Genomic DNA, 20,976 nt, shown 5'->3' with positions numbered 1-20,976 from the left:
GTGTGAAACAATTACACGTGGGGTGTGGCCTAATATGCAAATGAGTTCCTGTTGGGCTTTTTCCCTACAAAAAAAAGCCCTGCGTGGAAAATGGTGGTGTCAGGTGGTGTGGCCTAATATGCAAATGAGCTCCTGCTGGGCTTTTCCCACAAGAAGCCCTGTGCAGAAAATAGTGATGTCAGGGGTGTGTGGCCTAATATGCAAATGAGCTCCTGCTGGGCTTCTCCCACACAAAAAGCCCTGTGCAGAAAATAGTGATGTCAGGGGTGTGTGGCCTAATATGCAAATGAGCTCCTGCTGGGCTTTTCCCACACAAAAAGCCCTGTGCAGAAAATAGTGATGTCGGGGGGGGGGGGGGGAGAGATGGCCTAATATGCAAATGAGTTCCTGCTGGGCTTTTTCTACCAAAAAAGCCCTGCCGTTAATGAAAACTGCACTCTTCCTCTTTCCCAGTTACCAGCCTGTCCTTTCAACAGCTACATACTTCTGCAGCTCTCTCCTAGTCTACCAGAACACAGGCAGTTTTTAAACTCTCTCTCTCTCTTGTGTCTCTGCTGCTCTTTCAGTGGTCAGTTCCCACGACCCCGACGTAAGCATCGGTCTGCTGAGAGTCTCCATGGAAGCGGCTGCTGCCTTGCGCCTCATCTATTGGGCGGGCAAAAGAAACAGCGATGAAGGGGTATGACGGGCCAGGCCCCCAACAGAAAAGATTCTAGGACCAAACTTGGGGGGTGGGGGGAATGTCATTGGAGACAAAGCGAGAACGAAGCCAACCAATAAACTTTCCAAATCCTTAAAAAAAACATTTTTATTGATCAGTTTTTCCAAAGTCAAAAATACCGGGTGCTAAACGGCTACCGGGGAAAAAAAGAGGATCTGAGAAAGCTCCCCCCCGCCCTGAATCACTGAACCCCCCCCCCCTCCCCAGAAGAAAAACAAAGGGGGGAGGGGGCAGGCGATGAATTCAACCCCTCCTGTGCCCTTTCCTGTCCTCAAACACTCGCTCACTGGAGACCCGACTGAGAGGAAAATACCAAAAACAGATAAATACGGACAGAGCCTGACAATGTGAAACAGAAAATAATTGCAAGAGCGCTTTTCTCGTGCGCCTCTTTCCTCCCCTCCCCATTACTGTTCTGAGATGGGATTCTTCTGCGCTTTGCGGGGTTTTGATTTGAGAAACTGAACAGAAACACCCTGTGCCCCCCCCCCCCCGCAGCATCGGGGGTCCACTTCCCTGAAGCGCTTGTTCTTGCTCAAGTGCAACTCTCAGGCCAACGGTCCCTCCAGGCCCCGGCCGGTCTTAAGAACGAAGATCCTGGGAGTCAAGGAAGGGAGCTGTGTGGGGAAGAGGGCTCCAAAGCCGGCAGACCCGCTGGGAGAGGGGGAAAGGCGAGGGCGAAAGAAAAGGGGGAAGGTGGGAACTGCAGAGAAGCGCATCACTTGACACCACACTCCTGAGCCTCTCCCGTCCTGTGCCTCCCCTCGGCAAAAATGGCACGTCCGTGGTGACAAGAAAAAAAGGAGGGGCCTGGAATTCTCTCACAGCTGATTGGTCCGTACGAATGGTCAGAAAAGGCTCGAGGGACGAAAACGAAAAAAGCTGAACCCCCCCCCTCCAAATAATAATAATTATATATATATTCCTTCCGAGAGAAAACAGAAACGGGTGAGGGGTGTGTGTGTGTGTGTGTGCATGTGGGGGAAAGATGTAAAGTTTTGTGGGGAGAGGCCGGCCACCCCCATGCCCTAAATGCTGGCAGCGGGATGACGTCTCGAAGCCCGAACCCGTCCCCCCTAAGGTTGGCTTGGGGGTGGTGGGGGTGGTGCGGGGGGTGGGGGTGGGAAGAAAAGCTAGAGTTCGCAATCTACTTCCTCTTCTTCTTGGGAGGGCCCGAGCTTCGGGCGGGGCTGCGGCTGTGGGAACTGCGGTTGTGGCTGGAGCTCTGGGACGACGGGCCCTTCCTCTTGCGGCTGATGGTGCGGCTCCGCTCCTCTTCCTCCTCGTACCGGCTCTCTCGGTCAGCTGCGAGGCAAGGGGGGAGGGGGAAGTCAGGAGCAAGTCGGGACCAGTGTTCCTTCTAAGCTGAGTTGGCATCAGCTAGCTCAGTTTTTTAGCCTCCAACTCACACATTTTTGCCTTCGATCAGGGGAAATGGCCCCAGAGCAAACCAACTGATGCAGTAGCTCACAACTTTCACGCCAGTAGCTCACAAATTAGAAGATGATGATATTGGATTTATACCCCGCCATCCACTCCGAAGAGTCTCAGAGCGGCTCACAATCTCCTTTACCCCCCCCCCCCCCCACAACAGACACTTTGTGAGGTAGATGAAGAGATTGGATTTATATCCCGGCCTCCACTCCGAAGAGTCTCAGAGCGGCTCACAATCTCCTTTACCTTCCTCCCCCTCAACAGACACCCTGTGAGGTAGATGAAGATATTGGATTTATATCCCGCCCTCCACTCCGAAGAGTCTCAGAGCAGCTCACAATCTCCTTTCCCTTCCTCCCCCTCAACAGACACCCTGTGAGGTAGATGAAGATATTGGATTTATATCCCGCCCTCCACTCCGGAGAGTCTTAGAGCAGCTCACAATCTCCTTTCCCTTCCTCCCCCACAACAGACACCCTGTGAGGTGGATGAAGATATTGGATTTATATCCCGCCCTGCACTCCGAAGAGTCTCAGAGCGGCTCACAATCTCCTTTACCTTTCTCCCCTACAACAGACACCCTGTGAGGTAGATAAGATATTGGATTTATTTCTCTCCCTCCACTCCGAAGAGTCTCAGAGGGGCTCACAATCTCCTTTATCTCCCCCCCCTCCACAACAGACACCCTGTGAGGTAGATAAGATATTGGATTTATATCCCACCTTCCACTCCGAAGAGTCTCAGAGCAGCTCACAATCTCCTTTACCTTCTCCCCCACAACAGACACCCTGTGAGGTGGGTGGGGCTGGAGAGGGCTCTCACAGCAGCTGCCCTTTCAAGGACAGCCTCTGCCAGAGCTATGGCTGACCCAAGACCATTCCAGCAGGTGCAAGTGGAGGAGTGGGGAATCAAACCCGGTTCTCCCAGATAAGAGTCCGCGCACTTAACCACTGCACCAAACGTTTTGCTCACAAGACTCCATAGCTTAAAGGGAGTATCGGGAAGGACTAGTGTTCCCTCTAAGTTGAGTTGGCGTGAGCTAGCTCAGTTTTTTAGCCTCCGGCTCCCACATTTTTGTCCTAGCTCAAGGGAAATGGCCCCCAAGCAAACAAATTGATGCAGTAGCTCACAACTTTCATGCCAGTAGGTCATGAAGTAGAATTTTTGCTCACAAGATTCTTCAGCTTAGAGGGAATATTGGTCAGCAGTAATGTTCCCTCTGTGGAAGAGGCTTCCTCGGGAGGTAGTGGGCTCTCCTTCCTTGGAGGTTTTTAAACAGAGGCTAGAGGGCCATCTGACAGCAATGCAGATCCTGTGAATTTTGGGGGAAAGATTTGTGAGTTTCCTGCATTGTGCAGGAGGTTGGACTAGATGACTCCAGAGATCCCTTCCAATTCTATGATTCTAAGTCGTGGAGTCTTGTAAGCAGAAAATCTACTTTGTGAGCTACTGGTATTACTGTTGTGCGCTTCTGCATAAATTACCTTGCTCTAGGACCATTTTCCCTGAGCGGAGACAAAAATGTGTGAGCCAGAGGTTAAAAAATTGTGAGCTAGCTCACACTAACTCAGTCTACAAGGAACGTGGTCAGGCAGGACATATATGAAGCTGCCTTACACTGAATCAGACCCTTGGTCCATCAAAGTCAGTATTGCCTATGTGGACTGGCAGCGGCTTTCCAGGGTCTCAAGCTGAGGTTTCTCACACCTACTTGCCTGGACTCTTTTTAGTTGGAGATGCCGGGGATTGAACCTGGGACCTTCTGCTTACCAAGCAGATGCTCTACCACTGAGCCACTGTCCCTCACCTGACTGGCAGTGGCTCTCCAGGGTGTCAAGCTGAGGTTTTTCACACCTACTTGCCTGGACTCTTTTTAGTTGGAGATGCCGGGGATTGAACCTGGGAGCAGGTGCTCTACCACTGAGCCACTAGTCCCTCGCCTAGTGCCTCCTCAGTGCCCAGGAACGATGATGGACCAGACAGACCAGCTCCCACCATTGTTGATGCAACTCTGATGACCCCCCGCCCGAGAGCTTTGCGTGCTTCCTTGCAGTTATCTTAAAAACGAAGCGCTGAGTGAGGGGCTACCGAGCAAAGGAGGAAGCAGGGGCTCTCACCTTTCCGCGCTTCTTCCTCCAGCTCGTCCCAGTCCTTCCCGCTCTCCTCCTCGCTGCCCAGGGACTCCTTGGAGCAATCTGTTCAAAGAGGACAAACACAAGGAGAGGGCTTAAAAAACTGTCAGTGGTTCAACAAGGAGAGCAATTTCTAGGGCTCTAAGTTTCCCCAAATGTTGCCCACCACGTTAAGTATCTCTAGCATGCACAAGACGAACAGAAAACAGGACTCCCGAGGAGACACATTAAGAAGATGATGATACCGGATTTATATCCTGCCCTATACTCTGAATCGCAGAGCGGTCACAGTCTCCTTTACCTCCTCCCCTCCCAACAACAGACACCCTCTGAGGTGGGTGGGGCTGAGAGGGCTCTCACAGCAGCTGCCCTTTCAAGGACAACCCAAGGCCATTCCAGCAACTGCAAGTGGAGGAGTGGGGGATCAAACCCGGTTCTCCCAGATAAGAGTCCACGCACTTTAGCAAGAGCTATGGCTGACCCAAGGCCATGCCAGCAGCTGCAAGTGGAAGAGTGGGGAATCAAACCCTGTTCTCCCAGATAAGAGTCCGCGCACTTAACCACTTATCAAGAGCTATGGCTGACCCAAGGCCATGCCAGCAGCTGTGAGTGGAGGAGTGGGGAATCAAACCCTGTTCTCCCAGATAAGAGTCCACGCACTTAACCACTTAGCAAGAGCTATGGCTGACCCAAGGCCATGCCAGCAGCTGTGAGTGGAGGAGTGGGGGATCAAACCCGGTTCTCCCAGATAAGAGTCCACGCACTTTAGCAAGAGCTATGGCTGACCCAAGGCCATGCCAGCAGCTGCAAGTGGAAGAGTGGGGAATCAAACCCTGTTCTCCCAGATAAGAGTCCGCGCACTTAACCACTTATCAAGAGCTATGGCTGACCCAAGGCCATGCCAGCAGCTGTGAGTGGAGGAGTGGGGAATCAAACCCGGTTCTCCCAGATAAGAGTCCACGCACATGGAGCAATTTACTGCTGACAGGAGGAGGGACGGCTGTGAGCATGGCTGCCTCCGAAAGGCGGTTGGACGCATTCACACAGGAGCGGGTCCATCAGTTGGTACCAGCCGCAGTGACTGAAATGAGCCTCTGAAACCCAGTTCTAGGAGGGACTTTCAAGGGCGGGGCCTTGATCTCGGGGCCCTCTCCAGCTGACCTTCAGGGCAACCCGTCGGTCACTGGGTGAAACAGGAGGTGGAACGAGCTGAACCACTGATCTTCTGACGTCTTTGTGGAGGAGGATGGATCTGCAGGTTACTCTCTTGGTTTTAGCGCGCCCCTGCCCAAACGCCTGACACCACAACACCTCAGGCTCCACTTCCTGAAGAAAGGTGCGCTTTTGTTATTCTGTGACAGCTGCAATTACAGGAGCTGATGGGTGGGGCTCACAAGCAAGGCTTTTGTAGCACCGGGGCTTTTGCAAGGCCACAGGAAGCCGGGGGTGGGGGGGGGAGGAGCTTGGGAAAAGGAAGAAGAGTTGGATTTACCCCACCTTTTACTACCCAATGGAGTCTCAGAGAGGCTCACACTCTCCTTCCCTTCCTCTCCCTGCAACAGACACCCTGTGAGGTAGGTGGGGCTCTGACAGAAACTGCTCTTGAGAGAACAGCGACTGGCCCGAGGTCACCCAGCTGCTGCACGCGGAGGAGTGGGGAATCAGCTCCGGTTCTCCCCGATGAGAGTCCTCCGCATCAAGCTGGCTCTTCCCTCCAATGAAATGGACCCGGGATGGGGCGGGCAGCACGTCCACTGGCAGCCTCCTCACCTGATTCTTCTGCCTCGGAAGAGTAGTCCTCATCGCTGTCCTCCTCCTCCTCCTCGTACTCATCCTCGGAGGGGTTGAACGTCTCGTCCTCGATCTCGGATTCGGAATCCCCGCCTTCGGCGTCGCTTCCCTGGGGGACAGAGAGAGGGAGGTGAAACTGGTGAAGGAGGGCCGTCTTTGAGAGGAGGGAGTCACACTGACCCAAGCTCAGCTGCTGTTCCCCCCACAGCTTGGAAGTAAGAACGTAAGAGGAGCCATGTTGGGTCAGGCCAATGGCCCATCCAGTCCAACACTCTGTGTCACACAGTGGCCAACAAAACCCAGGTGCCATCAGGAGGTCCACCGGTGGGGCCAGGACACTAGAAGCCCTCCCTCTGTGCCCCTACCAAGCACCAAGAATATAGAGCATCACTGCCCCAGATGTAAGAACATAAAGAGAAGCCATGTTGGATCAGGACAATGGCTCATCCAGTCCAACACTCTGTGTCACACAGTGGCCAAAAAAACCAGTGCCATCAGGAGGTCCATAAGAACATAAGAGGAGTCATGTTGGGTCAGGCCAATGGCCCATCCAGTCCAATACTCTGTGTCACACAGTGGCCAAAAAGACCAGGTGCCATCAGGAGGTCCATCAGTGGGACTAGAAGCCCCTCTCACTGTGCCGCCCCCCAGCTCCAAGAATATAGAGCATCACTGCCCCAGACACAGAACATAAGAGAAGTCATGTTGGATCAGGCCAATGGCCCATCCACTCCAACACTCTGTGTCACAGTGGCCAACAAAACGCAGGTGCCATCCGGAGGTCCACCAGTGGGGCTAGAAGCCCTCCCACTATGCCCCCCCCCCAAGCACCAAGAATACAGAGCATCACTGCCCCAGACAGAGGATTCCATCAATATGCTGTGGCTAACAGCCACTGATGGACCTCTGCTCCAAATGCTTCTCCAATCCCCTCTTGAAGCTGGCTATGCCTGTAGCCACCGCCACCTCCTGTGGCAGTGAATTCCACTGCAGCCTGAGAGCCATTCTACCACAGAAAAAGGGGTTTCAGCGTGAAGACAAGCAGGTAGAAAACCTGCTTGCTCATTTCCTCCTTCCCAGATTGAGTGATGCAGAAAGCCCCCTGGACTGTTGCTGTAAAATTGGCTCTCAAGCAAGTAGAAAACCGCTGAGCATGGTACGTGTGCTTAAATCCTTACATATAACTTTTCACATATACAATTCTAAACCGGTGTACACAAAATTCAGCATCGCTTCACAATTTCTACCCCTCCGGGAAAAAAAATTACAATTCATTACAAACCATTACTTCCAAACTTTCCAAAAGAAGGGGATTAGCAGCCGTCAGAAAACCTCCCTCCAATAAATAAAAGTTCGTAACACAGCCCACGACATGTTCTGGAATTCTTTCAGAGGGAAGTACCAGGAAATCCTTATAGCTTTCTTAAGACGTCCCCTCTAGATTTAAAAACGTTTCAGTACTGGCCCTCCTCAGTTACCAGGCTGTCAAAACGGAACCCGATTTCAACGCCTTCTAACGCAGGCTCAAGGTTCGTAGCTTACGAACCTACGAACCTTAAGTCTGTGGAAGAAGCCGTTGAAATCGGGACATCTCATGAAGGCTGCACGCGAAACAATGGTGGCATCAGGGGGTGTGGCCTAATATGCAAATGAGTTCCTGCTGGGCCTTTTCTACTTTTTTAAAAAAAGCCCTGCTGGTAACTTTCCCCTCCACCAGCTTCTGAGCTCTCCCACTGCTCAAGCTCACCATTGTCTGCAGCCATTTCCCCAGCACTAGCAAATAAGTGAAGTCTAGCAGAGGAGGAGGGCCACGGCAGTGAGCCTTGCCAGAGGCCTGGGGCCTCGCAGCTGCCCTCCCTCCGGGTATTCAGGCACCAGCCCCGTGACGTACCTCTCCCTCGGGCTCGAGGAACGACCAGCCGCCTTGCTCAAAGAAGCCCTCTGGGTCGTCCACGATGGTTTTCATGATTTTGGTCCAGTTAAGGGACTGCACCCCTTCTGTGTATTTAATGTCACAAGAGCTGATTGTAGGGGGGAGGGGGAGAGAGAGCGAGACAACATGAATGCACGGCGTCGGGAGGAGATGGAACTCGCACTCACCTGTTCGGGCAGCCGGGATTTCAGCCCACGACAGCTTGTGCAAATGGAAATACTTAAATCCTTTCAAGATGGAAGTAAATGAATACTGATTTCTTTTGCCCAGAAGGAAAGTTGTTGCTATTCTGCTTTTTTGGGGGGGTGGGGTGCTGTCTTGCAAAGAACGTGGCACTCAGCTACTGCTGACACCCAAGTGGTCAGAGGCTGCCCTGCTTTCTGCCCTTCCTGTCTGTCTCCTCTCTTCTAAACGAGGGAAAGAAGCTATCGACTTACACTGTCATTTTACTATTTTATCATTTTGTTGTTCTTCTCTGAGACACCTGCTGTACTTACTGGGAAAACAAAATATTTAGGCCCTCTAACACCATCTGACGGTCAAGGTCATATACGATCTGTTAAAATGTTTTGCTAATGACTGTTGTAGTGTGAGAATGTCTGCCTTGTAACAATTTAAGCGTTCTGAACTTACCTCGCGCCAGAAAGTTAGGCGCGCATGTAACAGCTAACGGCTTCTATACATATTCACCCACCTGCGAACTGCCTTAATTTCACCACTGGCCTGGCCAGTGGTACTATCCTCTTTTACACTAATCTGGATACAATGGAGAGTTGTTATTATGGAAGATAGCAGAGCTTTTTTTGTAGCAGGAACCCCTATGCATATTAGGCCACACCCTCTGATGTAGCCAATCCTCCAAGAGCTTCCAGTGGGCCCTGGAATAAGAGCCCTGTAAGCTCTCAGAGGACTGACTACATCAGGGGTGTGTGGCCTATTATGCGAAGGAGTTCCTGCTACAAAAAAGCCCTGGAAGATAGTCAAGAGGCCTGACAGGAAGGGGCTGTGGGCCCAGTGGCAGAGCATCTGTGTGGCATGCAGAAGGTCCCCGGTTCAATCCCCGGCTCCTCCAGTTATATGGACTTGGGAGCAGGTGATGTGGAAGACCTCCACCTGAGACCCTGGAGAGCTGCTGCCAGCCTGAGCAAACAATTCTAACTTTGATGGACTAATGCCTGATGCAGCGCAAAGGCAGCCTCATGTGGTCAAGAGCACCCCCCTGGCGCTAATTTAAAACCTAAGTTACCGGCGCCGCAAAGGCTGCTTACACTCACTTGAGCCACTCCTTGATGGGGTCCAGAGAAGCCACGGGGATGGCGTTGATCATGGTGACCTTCTTGCTGTAGTCTTTGTAGACGATGACCATGTCAAAGTTCTTCAGGTGGAACTGCACGCGCTCAAAGTGGATTAACTCCACCTCGTCCAGCGTCACCACAAAGGGGGGCTGCGGGCGGGAGAAACTCTCCTAAGTCTCCCACACCCGTTGAGGGTGGGTGAGAAAGTGTCACGGCTAAGAGCGCCAGAGGACAACCGGGTTGAGGAGCCGCTCAGTTGCGAAGCTCACAGAACCATCTCGGACCGGCCTACTATGCTCTGCCTGATGCAAAGGCAACTGAACCTACACCTTGTAGGGGTTATGGTGAAGGGGGTCACGTGCTGAGTTTGCTGGAGGGACACGAGGCTAATAAAGATAAGCAGGGCTTTTTTTTTGTAGCAGGAACTCCTTTGCATATTAGGCCACACCCCCTGATGTGGCCAATCCTCCAAGAGCTTCCAGGGCTCTTAGTGCAGGGCCTACTGTAAGCTCCAGGAGGATTGGCTACATCGGGGGTGTGTGCGGCCTAATAGGCAAAGGAGCTCCCGCTACAAAAAAAGCCCTGAAGATAAGGAGATTCAGATTCCTCCTCCCTCCTCCCCAGACCTGTGCAATGTTAGCCTGAGTATCAGCCCATAGAAAAGAAGAAGAATTGCAGATTTATACCCCGCCCTTCTCTCTGAATCTGAGACTCAGAGCGGCTTATAATCTTATAATATATTGGATAACTTCTCCCCCAACAGACACCCTGTGAGGTGGGTGGGGCTGAGAGAGCTCTGACAGAAACTGCCCTTTCAAGGACAACCTCTGCCAGAGCTACGGCTGACCCAAGGCCATTCCAGCAGCTGCAAGTGGAGGAGTGGGGAATCAAACCCGGTTCTCCCAGATAAGAGTCCGCACACTGAACCACTACACCAAACTGGCTCTCCAAAAGATGAGCAAGTACCTCTACCAATTAGAACTCAGAGATTAGATGATCCTAAGAAAGGGCAGAACAAGGCACTGATCACCTTCTGAGACTTAAAAGTTCACATGAACTAGTTTTCACAGGTGGAATGCAAATACCCATAGCCGTTGTCAGAATTACTGCTTTTGTGGAAGAAAAAAAGCAGGTCCGTTTTTTGCTCACAAGACTCCATAGCTGAAAGGGAGTATCGTGCAGGACCAGTGTTCCCTCTAAGTTGAGTTGGCGTGAGCTAGCTCAGTTTTTTAGCCTCCAGCTTCCACATTTTTGTCCTAGCTCAAGGGAAATGGCCCTCGAGCAAACAAATTGATGCAGTAGCTCACAACTTTCATGCCAGTAGGTCATGAAGTAGAATTTCTACTCACAAGATTCTTCGGTCCTCTCCTGTCCTATGCCTCCCCTCGGCAAAAATGGCACGTCCAGAAAAAAAGGAGGGGCCCGGAATTTATACCCCGCCCTCCACTCCAAAGAGTCTCAGAGTGGCTCACAATCTCCTCTACCTTCCTCCCCCACAACAGACACCCTGTGAGGTAGATGAAGATATTGGATTTATATCCCGCCCTCCACTCCGAAGAGTCTCAGAGCGGCTCACAATCTCCTTTACCTTCCTCCCCCACAACAGACACCCTGTGAGGTAGATGAAGATATTGGATTTATATCCCGCCCTCCACTCCAAAGAGTCTCAGAGCGGCTCACAAGATTCCGTTTTTTAAACTCATGCCTGCAGAACACGTGTGCCTTGGGTGCCTCGAGATGCTTCAAGGATTCTCTTCCCATACAGCCACTGGTCTTTCATCCCAAGTGAGATTTTTCACTCACCCATTCAGTGCAGTTCACCAGGGCGCTGCTGGTTGGCTGGAGCAGGCAGGTGCTTCTGTAGGGGGCGCCGTTGAACCTGCCACAACCAATTAAGAGGAAAGTCCTTAAAGGCTGCCAATAAACAGGTCACAGAGGCAAGGAGGACAATGGAGTGGGATCGGTGGGCAAGATAAATTATGTAGCGGTGGAGAGGACCAAGGGGGTAGAAAGGCCTGGGCCATTTCAGACTGCAGGTGAGGGGGTAAATTCTGCAAAGATTCCTCCAGCATTACTAAATCCCTACAACTGGGATACGAAGCACTATGTGCAATGGTAGAACCTGCCTTCCTGACATGCCTCTCTATCTGCACGGAGTTTTCGCATGGACAAGCATGAAAAATGGGACGCTGCCTCACCTGCACTCCAAAGTGGGATGGGCTCATTCTACCCTCTTGCTCTGCCACGTGGGCAGCCCAGGCCTTAAGAGACTCCCGATCCTCTCCTGGGACTATGCAAACACCGGCTCTACCTGTGCTTTATTTCCTCTCTTCTCCTTCTAGGTGTCAACCGCAAATCATAATACTGAGGACAAAAATCTTTTCTCTTTTCTTCCCCCTTAGCTTTTGCTTAGACAAAGGAACACATACATGACCCAGAAGTTCTGATAAAAGTTGCTTAGACACAACTTTTCTACCAGCATAACCAAAGGACCTAGCCTGCCCTTAAATGTATTGTTTTCCAGATTCCCCATGACTAACAGATGTTGAAGAAATAACTCAATTATCCAAAACTATTCTAGTCAAACAGCAGGATTTCCCTCCTAGATCAATCCTTATTTTTATACATACATACATATATATATATGATGTGACCCTAGAGTCGGAAACAACTGGTGTTTGCACAGGGGACTCATCAATCAATCTATCATCCATCCATTCATCCATCCATCCATCCTCCATCCATCCATCCACCCATCCATCCACCCATCCATCCATCCACCCATCCATCCTCCATTCATCCATCCATCCATCCACCCATCCATCCATCATCTATCCATCCATCCATCCATCCATCATCCATCCACCCATCCATCCATCCACCCACCCATCCATCCATCATCCATCACTCTCTCTCACACATTCACACACACACACTCACAATCTCTCTCTCTCTCTCTTATTCATTCATTTATTCGTTCATCCACCCATCCATCCCCCAGATAACAAAAATTTGAACCACAGTGTTCACACTGCTCATCACACACATCTGCTAGTTTTTATTATTTAAAAGTACTGCCTTTCCACCCAAATAGGGCCCTCCAAGGTTGCCCTTTATAATAAAAGGTCCTTGCCCAGGCAAGCCTGATTTCTCCAGATCTCGGAGGCTTAAGTAGGGCCGACTCTCACAAGTCCTTGGATGGGAGACCTCCTTGGAACACCAGCAGTCAGGAGGCAAGGGCAGGCTTTGTTCAGCCACCTCCGAATATCCTCCATGCCACAAGTAGGGGTCAGTCACCAGAGATCACCATAACTTCCAGGTACACACGTGCGCACAAGCACACACACATACACACACAATAAGGTCCCAAAGGGACATTTAAGGCACTTCCAAAACACACGGTCTCCTTGGGCCACATTGTTCCTTACCCCAAGTCTCGGAAGGGCACCTCGAATTCCAGTTCCTCCTTGGTCAGCGACTCCACCTTCTCGATGAAACTTTTGAACGCCGTTTTCAGTTTATGCCTCATTTCGCGCTCCATCTATGCCAGACGGGACCAATGAGCATCAGTCAATGCAGCCTGCCGCTTGCTACATGCCATCTTTCCCACCTCGCTCCCCTGCTGGAACGGGGCAAGGAAGCCCACCTCACCTGCTCAGCGTAGAGATCATCCCGGTCGTGCATGTGCTGATGCTTGCCCAGGTCCGTGGTGATCTCGCCCACCTCCGTGTAGAACTGCACGTCTGTATGGCGCTTCTTGCCAAACATGATAGCATTCTGGAGTGCGTGTTCAGAGAAAGGGGCGGGGGGGGGGGAGGAGACAGGAGAAAAATCTGAACAGGCCAATGCACACATTTGCAAGCAGGCATCCCAAACTCTATTCCAGAATAAAAACCCGCGTCACGCTAAGAGGGAACAAAAGGCGGTGCCTTTTTCATTTCTTTTTAGAGGGGCTCATTTTGCATTTTTATTCTGCTCTTGCCAGACGGGAGAAGGGAAAGGAACGACGAATAAAACGGCAACAAAAGCGGCCGAATTTAAGGACTTCTGCATTGCGCTGAGTTTGCAGCAGGTGACGGGCCCACATTTCCCAGCTTAGGTCTGCCACCGCAACGCCTGGCAACCTGCTTCTAATATCGAGAGGTTTTTTTAAAAAAAATTCTGCAACTAAAAAAAAATAAAAAGTCTTGTGACAGCCTAAAGACAACTACATCTAAGGACGACAGGCACGGCATTCTGGTTGTTTTGGCCGTAACAGATTAATGTGGTGACCCGCCAGTTAATTCTGTAGCTTTTGCAAAACTCCCTGCACAGAATATCTCTCTCTCTCGGCTTGACTTCGCGAACGAAGATTTAAGAAAGGTGCAGTAGTCCACGTCTGCTGCAAGCTCGCTGGTGGCTGACAAGACCAATGCGGGACAGGCAGGTCCGGCCACAGTGGCTGCAGGGAAAAGTCTGATTTGGGGTTGGTGCTGTAGCAGTACCACAGGGAGGGGAAAACAAGACATTGAAAAGCAGTTCCCTGCTGTGCTTTGAAAACAGCAAAACAATACAGGCAGGACTGTGACTCAGTGGTAGAACATCTGTTAGACATGCCAGAAGGTACTGAGTTCAATCCCCAGCATCTCCAGTAAGGATCAGCTTGTAGGTCAGGGGTGTCAAACATGTAGCCCAGGGGCCAAATCAGGCCCCCAAAGGGCTCCTATCAGGCCCCTGAGCAACTGGCTGTCATCTGCTTCCTTCTACCTTTCTTGCTTCTTTCTGCATAACAGCTTGCTTTGCAAGGCTTGCTCAATTGCATAGCAAAACCTCTGTTTTCTCCACTGGCTGAGGCTCCTCTCTTGGGGAGGAAGGAGGAGAGGGAGAGCTTGCTTTGCCAGGCTCTCTCAATTGCACAGCAGAGGTACTGAGCCAGTCCTCTCTTCCTTCTATTGGCTGAGGCTCCTCCCCCTCCTGGTTCCCTGGGGAAGGAAGGAAAGAGCCAGAGCTTCCTTTGCCCAGTTCCCTGGATCCCATGGGAGAAATACAAAGAAAACACCTTTAAGACCAATAAGTGCTAACGTTTTAAGCATGTTTAAAGGTTTTGTTTTTTTTTAATCTTCAAATTTTGTTTGTCTGTGTCCTATATAAAATTTATATCTCTGCTACCTAATCTTAAATAGGTACACACACGGCCCAGCCCAACATGGCCCAGCCCAACAAAGTCTCATTTTTGTCAGATCCGGCCCGCATAACAAATGAGTTTGACACCCATACGTGATGCGAAAGAGCTCAGCCTGAAGCCATGGGCAGCTGCTGCCGGTCTGAGTAGACTATACTGACTTTGATGGACCAATGGTCTGATTCAGTACAGGCAGCTTCACGTCACGTGTGCCTTGTATCCAAACTGACTGATTTTGCCCAACATGAGCAAACTGCAGGAAGACTAAGCTTCCACGGCCCCGTCAACATCACCAGTGAGTACCTTGAGGTGAAAGTGGAGAACGATGATCATCTCCCCATCACAAGGCTGGAACACGGCGTGTTTGATGTTGTTGTACAGGATGTCCACCTTGTCTCCCCGCACAGAGGTGAAGCGGAAACCTGACCAAAAGAGACATGTGTACCCTGATCACAGAAAGGCAACATTATCCACTGCTGGGTAGGGCTTAAGAACATAAGAGAAGCCATACTGGATCAGGCCAATGGCCCATCCAGTCCAACACTCTGTGTCACATAAGAACATAAGAGAAGCCATGTTGGATCGAGCCAATGGCCCATCCAGTCCAAAACTCTGTGTCACATAAGAACATAAGAGAAGCCATGTTGGATCAGGCCAATGGCCCATCCAGTCCAACACTCTGTGTCACATAAGAACATAAGAGAAGCCACATTGGATCAGGCCAATGGCCCATCCAGTCTAACACTCTGTGTCACATAAGAACATAAGAGAAGCCACGTTGGATCAGGCCAATGGCCCATCCAGTCCAACACTCTGTGTCACATAAGAACATAAGAGAAGCCATGTTGGATCGAGCCAATGGCCCATCCAGTCCAAAACTCTGTGTCACGCAGTGGCCAATATATGTGTGCGTTTGTGTGTATATATGGTGGTTCAGTGGTAGAGCATCTGCTTGGGAAGCAGAAGGTCCCAGGTACAATCCCTGGCATCTCCAAAAAAGGGTCCAGGCAAATAGGTGTGAAAAACCTCAGCTTGAGACCCTGGAGAGCTGCTGCCAGTCTGAGAAGACAATACTGACTTTGATGGACCAAAGGTCTGATTCAGTAGAAGGCAGCTTCATATGTTATGTTCACACACATATACATACTGTGGCTAATAGCCACTGATGGACCTCTGCTCCATGTTTTTATCTAACCCCCTCTTGAAGCTGGCTATGCTTGTAGCCGCCACCACCTCCTGTGGCAGTGAATTCCACATGTTAATCACCCTTTGGGTGAAAAAGGACTTCCTTATATTCATTTTAACCTGACTGCTCAGCAATTTCATTGAATGCCCACAAGTTCTTGTGTTGTGAGAAAGGGAGAAAAGGACTCCTTTCTCTGCTTTCTCCATCCCATGCATAATCTTGTAAACCTCCATCATGTCACCCTGCAGTCGACGTTTCTCCGAGGCTTAGCATTGGAGGATGCTCTCAATCCCTCCACTTTCTCCAAGCCCACGGAACTGAGAAAGAAGCCAACGGGTAAGGCTGCAATAACCCCAACGAGGCAACTGCCAAGGAGCTGGAATGTGTTCCACCGGCTCTTTAAAGGTTCGACTGGTTTCTAGGAATCCTTCCTTAATGTCCTCTCCTCCGGACCCCTCTAGCCCTGAGAAGCTGCGTTTGCCTGCTGGGCTCCCAGCCCTCCGTACCATTGACGTGGGCCTCCAGGGACCCCTGCATCCTCTTCTGGGCAATGTTGGGGCGGATGTAAAGGTCCTTCAGCTTGGGATTGCTGCGGTTCAGGTTGATCACCAACGAGTCTTGTTTGACGATCCCCTGGAGCAATAGAAGATGTATGTCACATGTCACGACCAAGAAATACGCAGGAGTTCCTTCGTAAAGCATCCACCTTTCCTTCCCCTGCCACAGCTCTCGAGCTCTGATATAGCAAGGACTGCATTCCAGCAAGAAGATATTGGATTTATATCCCGCCCTCCACTCCGAAGAGTCTCAGAGCGGCTCACAATCTCCTTTCCCTTCCTCCCCCGCAACAGACACCCTGGGAGGTGGGTGGGGCTAAGAGAGCTCTCACAGCAGCTGCCCTTTCAAAGACAACCTCTGCCAGAGCTATGGCTGACCCAAGGTCATGCTAGCAGGTGCAAGTGGAGGAGTGGGGAATCCAACCCGGTTCTCCCAGATAAGAGTCTGCACACTGAACCACTATGCCAAACTGGCAAAAGGCCTAACCATGCCCAACGCCTCTTTGCTGCATTTCCCCCCCCAAGGAAACTCTTTGAGCCCCTCACCTCCTTCTCTTTCTCCTCGGCCTCCCGGGTTTTGTAGCGTTTCTGCACCTCCTTGATGATGCGGAAGGCGTTCTGGAGGTTGAGGGCTGGCACTGTCTGTTCCCCGGGCGTTTTGATATTCGAAGCCCGGTATGTTCTAGGGGGAGAGAAAGAGCAACGCTGGTTTGGCAAATGCATGACTGTAGCATTAAGAACCCAGTTCTTTTTGGCACACTGCAAGGGGACAGGATCACTGAAAGGGGAGATTGCGTGGAAGAAGAAGACTGTAGATTTATGCCCTGCCCTTCTCTCTGAATCAAAGTCTCAGAGCGGCTTACAATCTCCTCTATCTTCTCCCCCTACAACAGACACCCTGTGAGGTGGGTGGGGCTGAGAGGGCTCTCACAACAGCTGCCCTTTCAAGGACAACCTCTACCAGAGCTATGGCTGACCCAGGGCCATGCCAGCAGGTGCAAGTGGAGGAGTGGGGGAATCAAACCCGGTTCTCCCAGATAAGAGTCTGCACACTTAACCACTACACCAAACCGGCTCACAAACTGGAAGGCCCATAATTACAAGATACGGGGGAAAACAGGCTGGTCCCTCTCAGCCTCAAGCGTTAAATCAAGCATGGGCCTTTCAGAAGTCCCGTTGGTTCATTAGATCAAATGAAGGAGAAAGGAGTGATCCATTGAACCTAATTAACAAACCGCAGCTGCAATGCTGGGTGAGAAAGTGCTCAAAGTGAGAAAGATGGGCTTAAAAGTCAGTAACTAGTCACCAAGTCCACTAAAGGAACAGGAAACGGTACCCAGTTCTCTTTCAGGGCAACAGAGGATACTCCAATGACACCCCAGGGCAGAGATCAGGCAAAGAAACTCACATTTCTTTCACAAAGGTGGCTTCAGGGTTGGGGAAAATGTTGCCCTCATTGCGACCCAGGGCGCTGCCCGGGCAATAGAAGTTGATTCTTAGGTAGGTGTAGTCGCCTTCCACAGACATACTGATGTTCTGTAAGTGAATAAGCACGGGAGAAGAACGCTCTGACACATCCGTCTTGGTCCACAAGGCCTTCCGTACCCCCTTTCTCAACCGGCCCTGAGTGTCTTTAGCGCCTTGCCTTCTCAAGAGTTTAAGGAGAAGACTTCCAACATACTTTGGGGCAGCTCTAGGCATCAAGGTCTAACAGCCCCTGTGGGACTCTTACCCTATCCACTGAATACCTGAGCCAGCAAACTGCACCCCTACCCAAGAAGAAGATGAAGATATCGGATTTATATCCCGCCCTCCACTCTGAAGAGTCTCAGAGCGGCTCACAATCTCCTTTACCTTCCTCCCCCACTACCTGTGAGGTAGATGAAGATATTGGATTTATATCCCACCCTCCACTCCGAAGAGTCTCAGAGTGGCTCACAATCTCCTTTACCTTCCTCCCCCACTACCTGTGAGGTAGATGAAGATATTGGATTTATATCCCGCCCTCCACTCCGAAGAGTCTCAGAGCGGCTCACAATCTCCTTTACCTTCCTCCCCCACAACAGACACCCTGTGAGGTAGATGAAGATATTGGATTTATATCCTGCCCTCCACTCTGAAGAGTCTCAAAGTGGCTCACAATCTCCTTTACCTTCCTCCCCCACAACAGACACCCTGTGAGGTAGATGAAGATATTGGATTTATATCCCACCCTCTACTCCGAAGAGTCTCAGAGGAGCTCACAATCTCCTTTATCTCCCCCCCCCACAACAGACACCCTGTGAGGTAGATAAGATATTGGATTTATATCCTGCCCTCCACTCTGAAGAGTCTCAAAGTGGCTCACAATCTCCTTTACCTTCCTCCCCCACAACAGACACCCTGTGAGGTAGATGAAGATATTGGATTTATATCCCACCCTCCACTCCGAAGAGTCTCAGAGCGGCTCACAATCTCCTTTACCTTCCTCCACCACAACAGACACCCTGTGAAGTGGGTGGGGCTGGAGAGGGCTCTCACAGCAGCTGCCCTTTCAAGGACAACCTCTGCCAGAGCTATGGCTGACCCAAGGCCATTCCAGCAGGTGCGAGTGGAGGAGCGGGGAATCAAACCCGGTTCTCCCAGATAAGAGTCCGCGCACTTAACCACTACACCAAACTGGCTCTCCAAGATGCACTGGGCTTGCCCCACCCCCATTGCTGCAGAGCTGGTACCTTGATGGTGGCAATGTGGAAAGGCGTGGCGATGCCGAAGACGGGCATGATGACGGTCTCATACTTCTTGTCGATGTAAATCTTCATCTCCCGGATGTGCGGCTCCTTTGGCATCAGGGATGGGTTTCTGTAGGAGACGTTGGACTTACGAGCCCTGCGATGGGAAAGAAAGATGGGAGAAATGTGGCCAACTGGCGCTTCCAGGGCATCCATCCAAGGCCTTACGAGGACGTCACCTCAACACCGTCTCCCTCCAAACCCTGATCATCGGATCTCCCATGGGGGGCCTAGCACTCACTTCTGGATCTGCTGCTCCCCCTTCTGCTCCGTCAACCGCCGGCGGGCTTCTTCGTTGAGCTGCGTGGCCAGTTCCTTCTGGTGAGCTCGTCGCTTCTCCTCGGCCGTCATTTCGTTCTGAGCGGGATGGAGGAGGAGGAGGTGAAAGCGGGATCTAGGCCACCCGCTGCTCCAGAACCACTACCGCTGGACCCGCGCCCTCAAAAGAGAGGGTAGGTTTGCCCAGCCTCCTCACCCCACTTAAGCCTTCCGTACCCGAGTCCTTTCCGTCAGCAAAGCTGTTCGAGAGCTACGCCCCAGCATGTCTACGGCCTCGTCCTTATCTTCTTCTTCTTCGTCTTCATCATCCTTCTGCAAAAAACACAATCGGTCATCGCAATCTGTACACACACCCCTCTGGAGAGTAGCTAAACCTTCCACAAGCCAGACCTCTGTCCCTGAACTCACTTCATCTGCTCATCAGCAGCGATCCCCCCACAACACATGCCAAACTACCAAGAGGTCTGATGTCGGGAACTCGAAAACCCTTCGGGAAAACATCCGAACCTGGTCTTCAGTTCCCTCCTTATCCCTTCCATCTATTTTATTCCACAAAGTTTACACCTCACCTTTCTGCCCTCACAAGGGCTACTAAAGCAGCAAAAAAATTGAGGCACTGTATTTTTCGGACCGTAAGACGCACTCCCCCCCCAAAAAAGTGGGGGGAAAAGTGTGTGCATCTTATGGACTGAAGGGACGATAGATGTACCTTCCTCCGGGGGGGAGGGCGATCCGCTGCCTTCGCCTCCGATCCCGGCGCTTCCCCCGCGCCTGCCTGCCTGGCTCCAGCTCTGCTTCCAGCAAGCACTGGGATCGCTCCACGCTGCCCCCACAGCAAACCCAGCGCTTCGCGAGCACCAGCTGCGGAGGGGGCAGCGTGCTTCCTCCGTACCTGTCTGCCTGGCTCCAGCTCTGACGCTTACAGCAAGTGCCAGGATCGCTCCCTCCACCCTCCGATCCCGGCGCTTGCTGTAAGCATCAGGGCTGGAGCCAGGCAGACAGGCATGGAGAAAGCACGCTGCCCCCTCCGTAGCCGACACTCGCGAAGTGCTGGCTTTGCGGTGGGGGCAGCATGGAGCGATCCCAGCGCTTGCTGGAAGAAGCTGGAGCCAGGCAGGCAGGCACGGGGGAAGCGCCGGGATCGGAGGCGGAGGCAGCGGATCGCCCCCCAGGAGGAAGGTGTGTCCTATGGTCCGGAGCGCCTTTTGGACCGAAAAATACGGTATATACAATAAAACCACATTTTAGAACCATTAAAACCAATCAGTCTCCCCCTCCCTCCAATCATTAAAAAAAATTACAAACGCATTCAAAGATTAAAAATAAAATAAAATTGAACGTTGTGGAGGAAGGAGGAATCCCTGAGGGATGTCAAGCGCGACTGATTCTGACCAAAGACTGCTGGGTTCTTGGCCTGTCACGAGCAGGCCTGGGTAAAATCATAAGGAACCAAATGCTGCTAGTTTATTACCCTTTTCCTGGCCCCACTCTGCTTTGTGACTGGTAATTGTTGAAAGTAAAAGCAATCAGCACCTTCCCAGAGAACCTTGTGAGGGAGGAAGAGCCATCTGGCAACGCAAGGCCAAAATGTCTGATAACCAGCCTGGGAATGTATCTTTGTGGCTATGTGTGAATGCTCCCCCTCCCCATAAGAATCCCTTTGAAGTGTACCTTAAAACTTATGTATCAAAGTACTGGTTTGAGCCAGAGTAACGG

At 51.4% G+C, this 20,976-nt stretch overlaps 1 protein-coding gene across 1 annotated transcript in view; it reads right to left on the bottom strand.

Moving 5' to 3' along the window:
- Positions 1-777: 777 nt before the first annotated feature.
- Positions 778-20,976, bottom strand: part of SUPT16H (SPT16 homolog, facilitates chromatin remodeling subunit) — a 30,461-nt gene continuing 10,262 nt past the window's right edge. Inside the window, exons 12-26 of the mRNA XM_060256649.1 lie at positions 19,477-19,572; positions 19,223-19,338; positions 18,925-19,078; positions 17,619-17,746; positions 16,757-16,892; positions 16,160-16,286; positions 14,771-14,889; positions 12,958-13,083; positions 12,735-12,847; positions 11,110-11,185; positions 9,286-9,455; positions 7,970-8,099; positions 6,058-6,187; positions 4,273-4,350; positions 778-2,026 (exon numbers count right to left, since the gene is read on the bottom strand). Of these exons, the coding sequence (XP_060112632.1) occupies positions 1,869-2,026; positions 4,273-4,350; positions 6,058-6,187; positions 7,970-8,099; positions 9,286-9,455; positions 11,110-11,185; positions 12,735-12,847; positions 12,958-13,083; positions 14,771-14,889; positions 16,160-16,286; positions 16,757-16,892; positions 17,619-17,746; positions 18,925-19,078; positions 19,223-19,338; positions 19,477-19,572 (1,857 nt within the window). The 3' untranslated portion in view covers positions 778-1,868. The remainder of the gene's footprint in view (positions 2,027-4,272; positions 4,351-6,057; positions 6,188-7,969; positions 8,100-9,285; positions 9,456-11,109; positions 11,186-12,734; positions 12,848-12,957; positions 13,084-14,770; positions 14,890-16,159; positions 16,287-16,756; positions 16,893-17,618; positions 17,747-18,924; positions 19,079-19,222; positions 19,339-19,476; positions 19,573-20,976) is intronic.

Source organism: Heteronotia binoei, chromosome 15, assembly GCF_032191835.1.
Source record: "Heteronotia binoei isolate CCM8104 ecotype False Entrance Well chromosome 15, APGP_CSIRO_Hbin_v1, whole genome shotgun sequence".
In the NCBI taxonomy this organism is placed as follows: Eukaryota; Metazoa; Chordata; class Lepidosauria; order Squamata; family Gekkonidae; genus Heteronotia; species Heteronotia binoei.
Note: the sequence above shows the minus strand (reverse complement) of the source record. Positions and strands in the feature narration are given on the sequence as shown.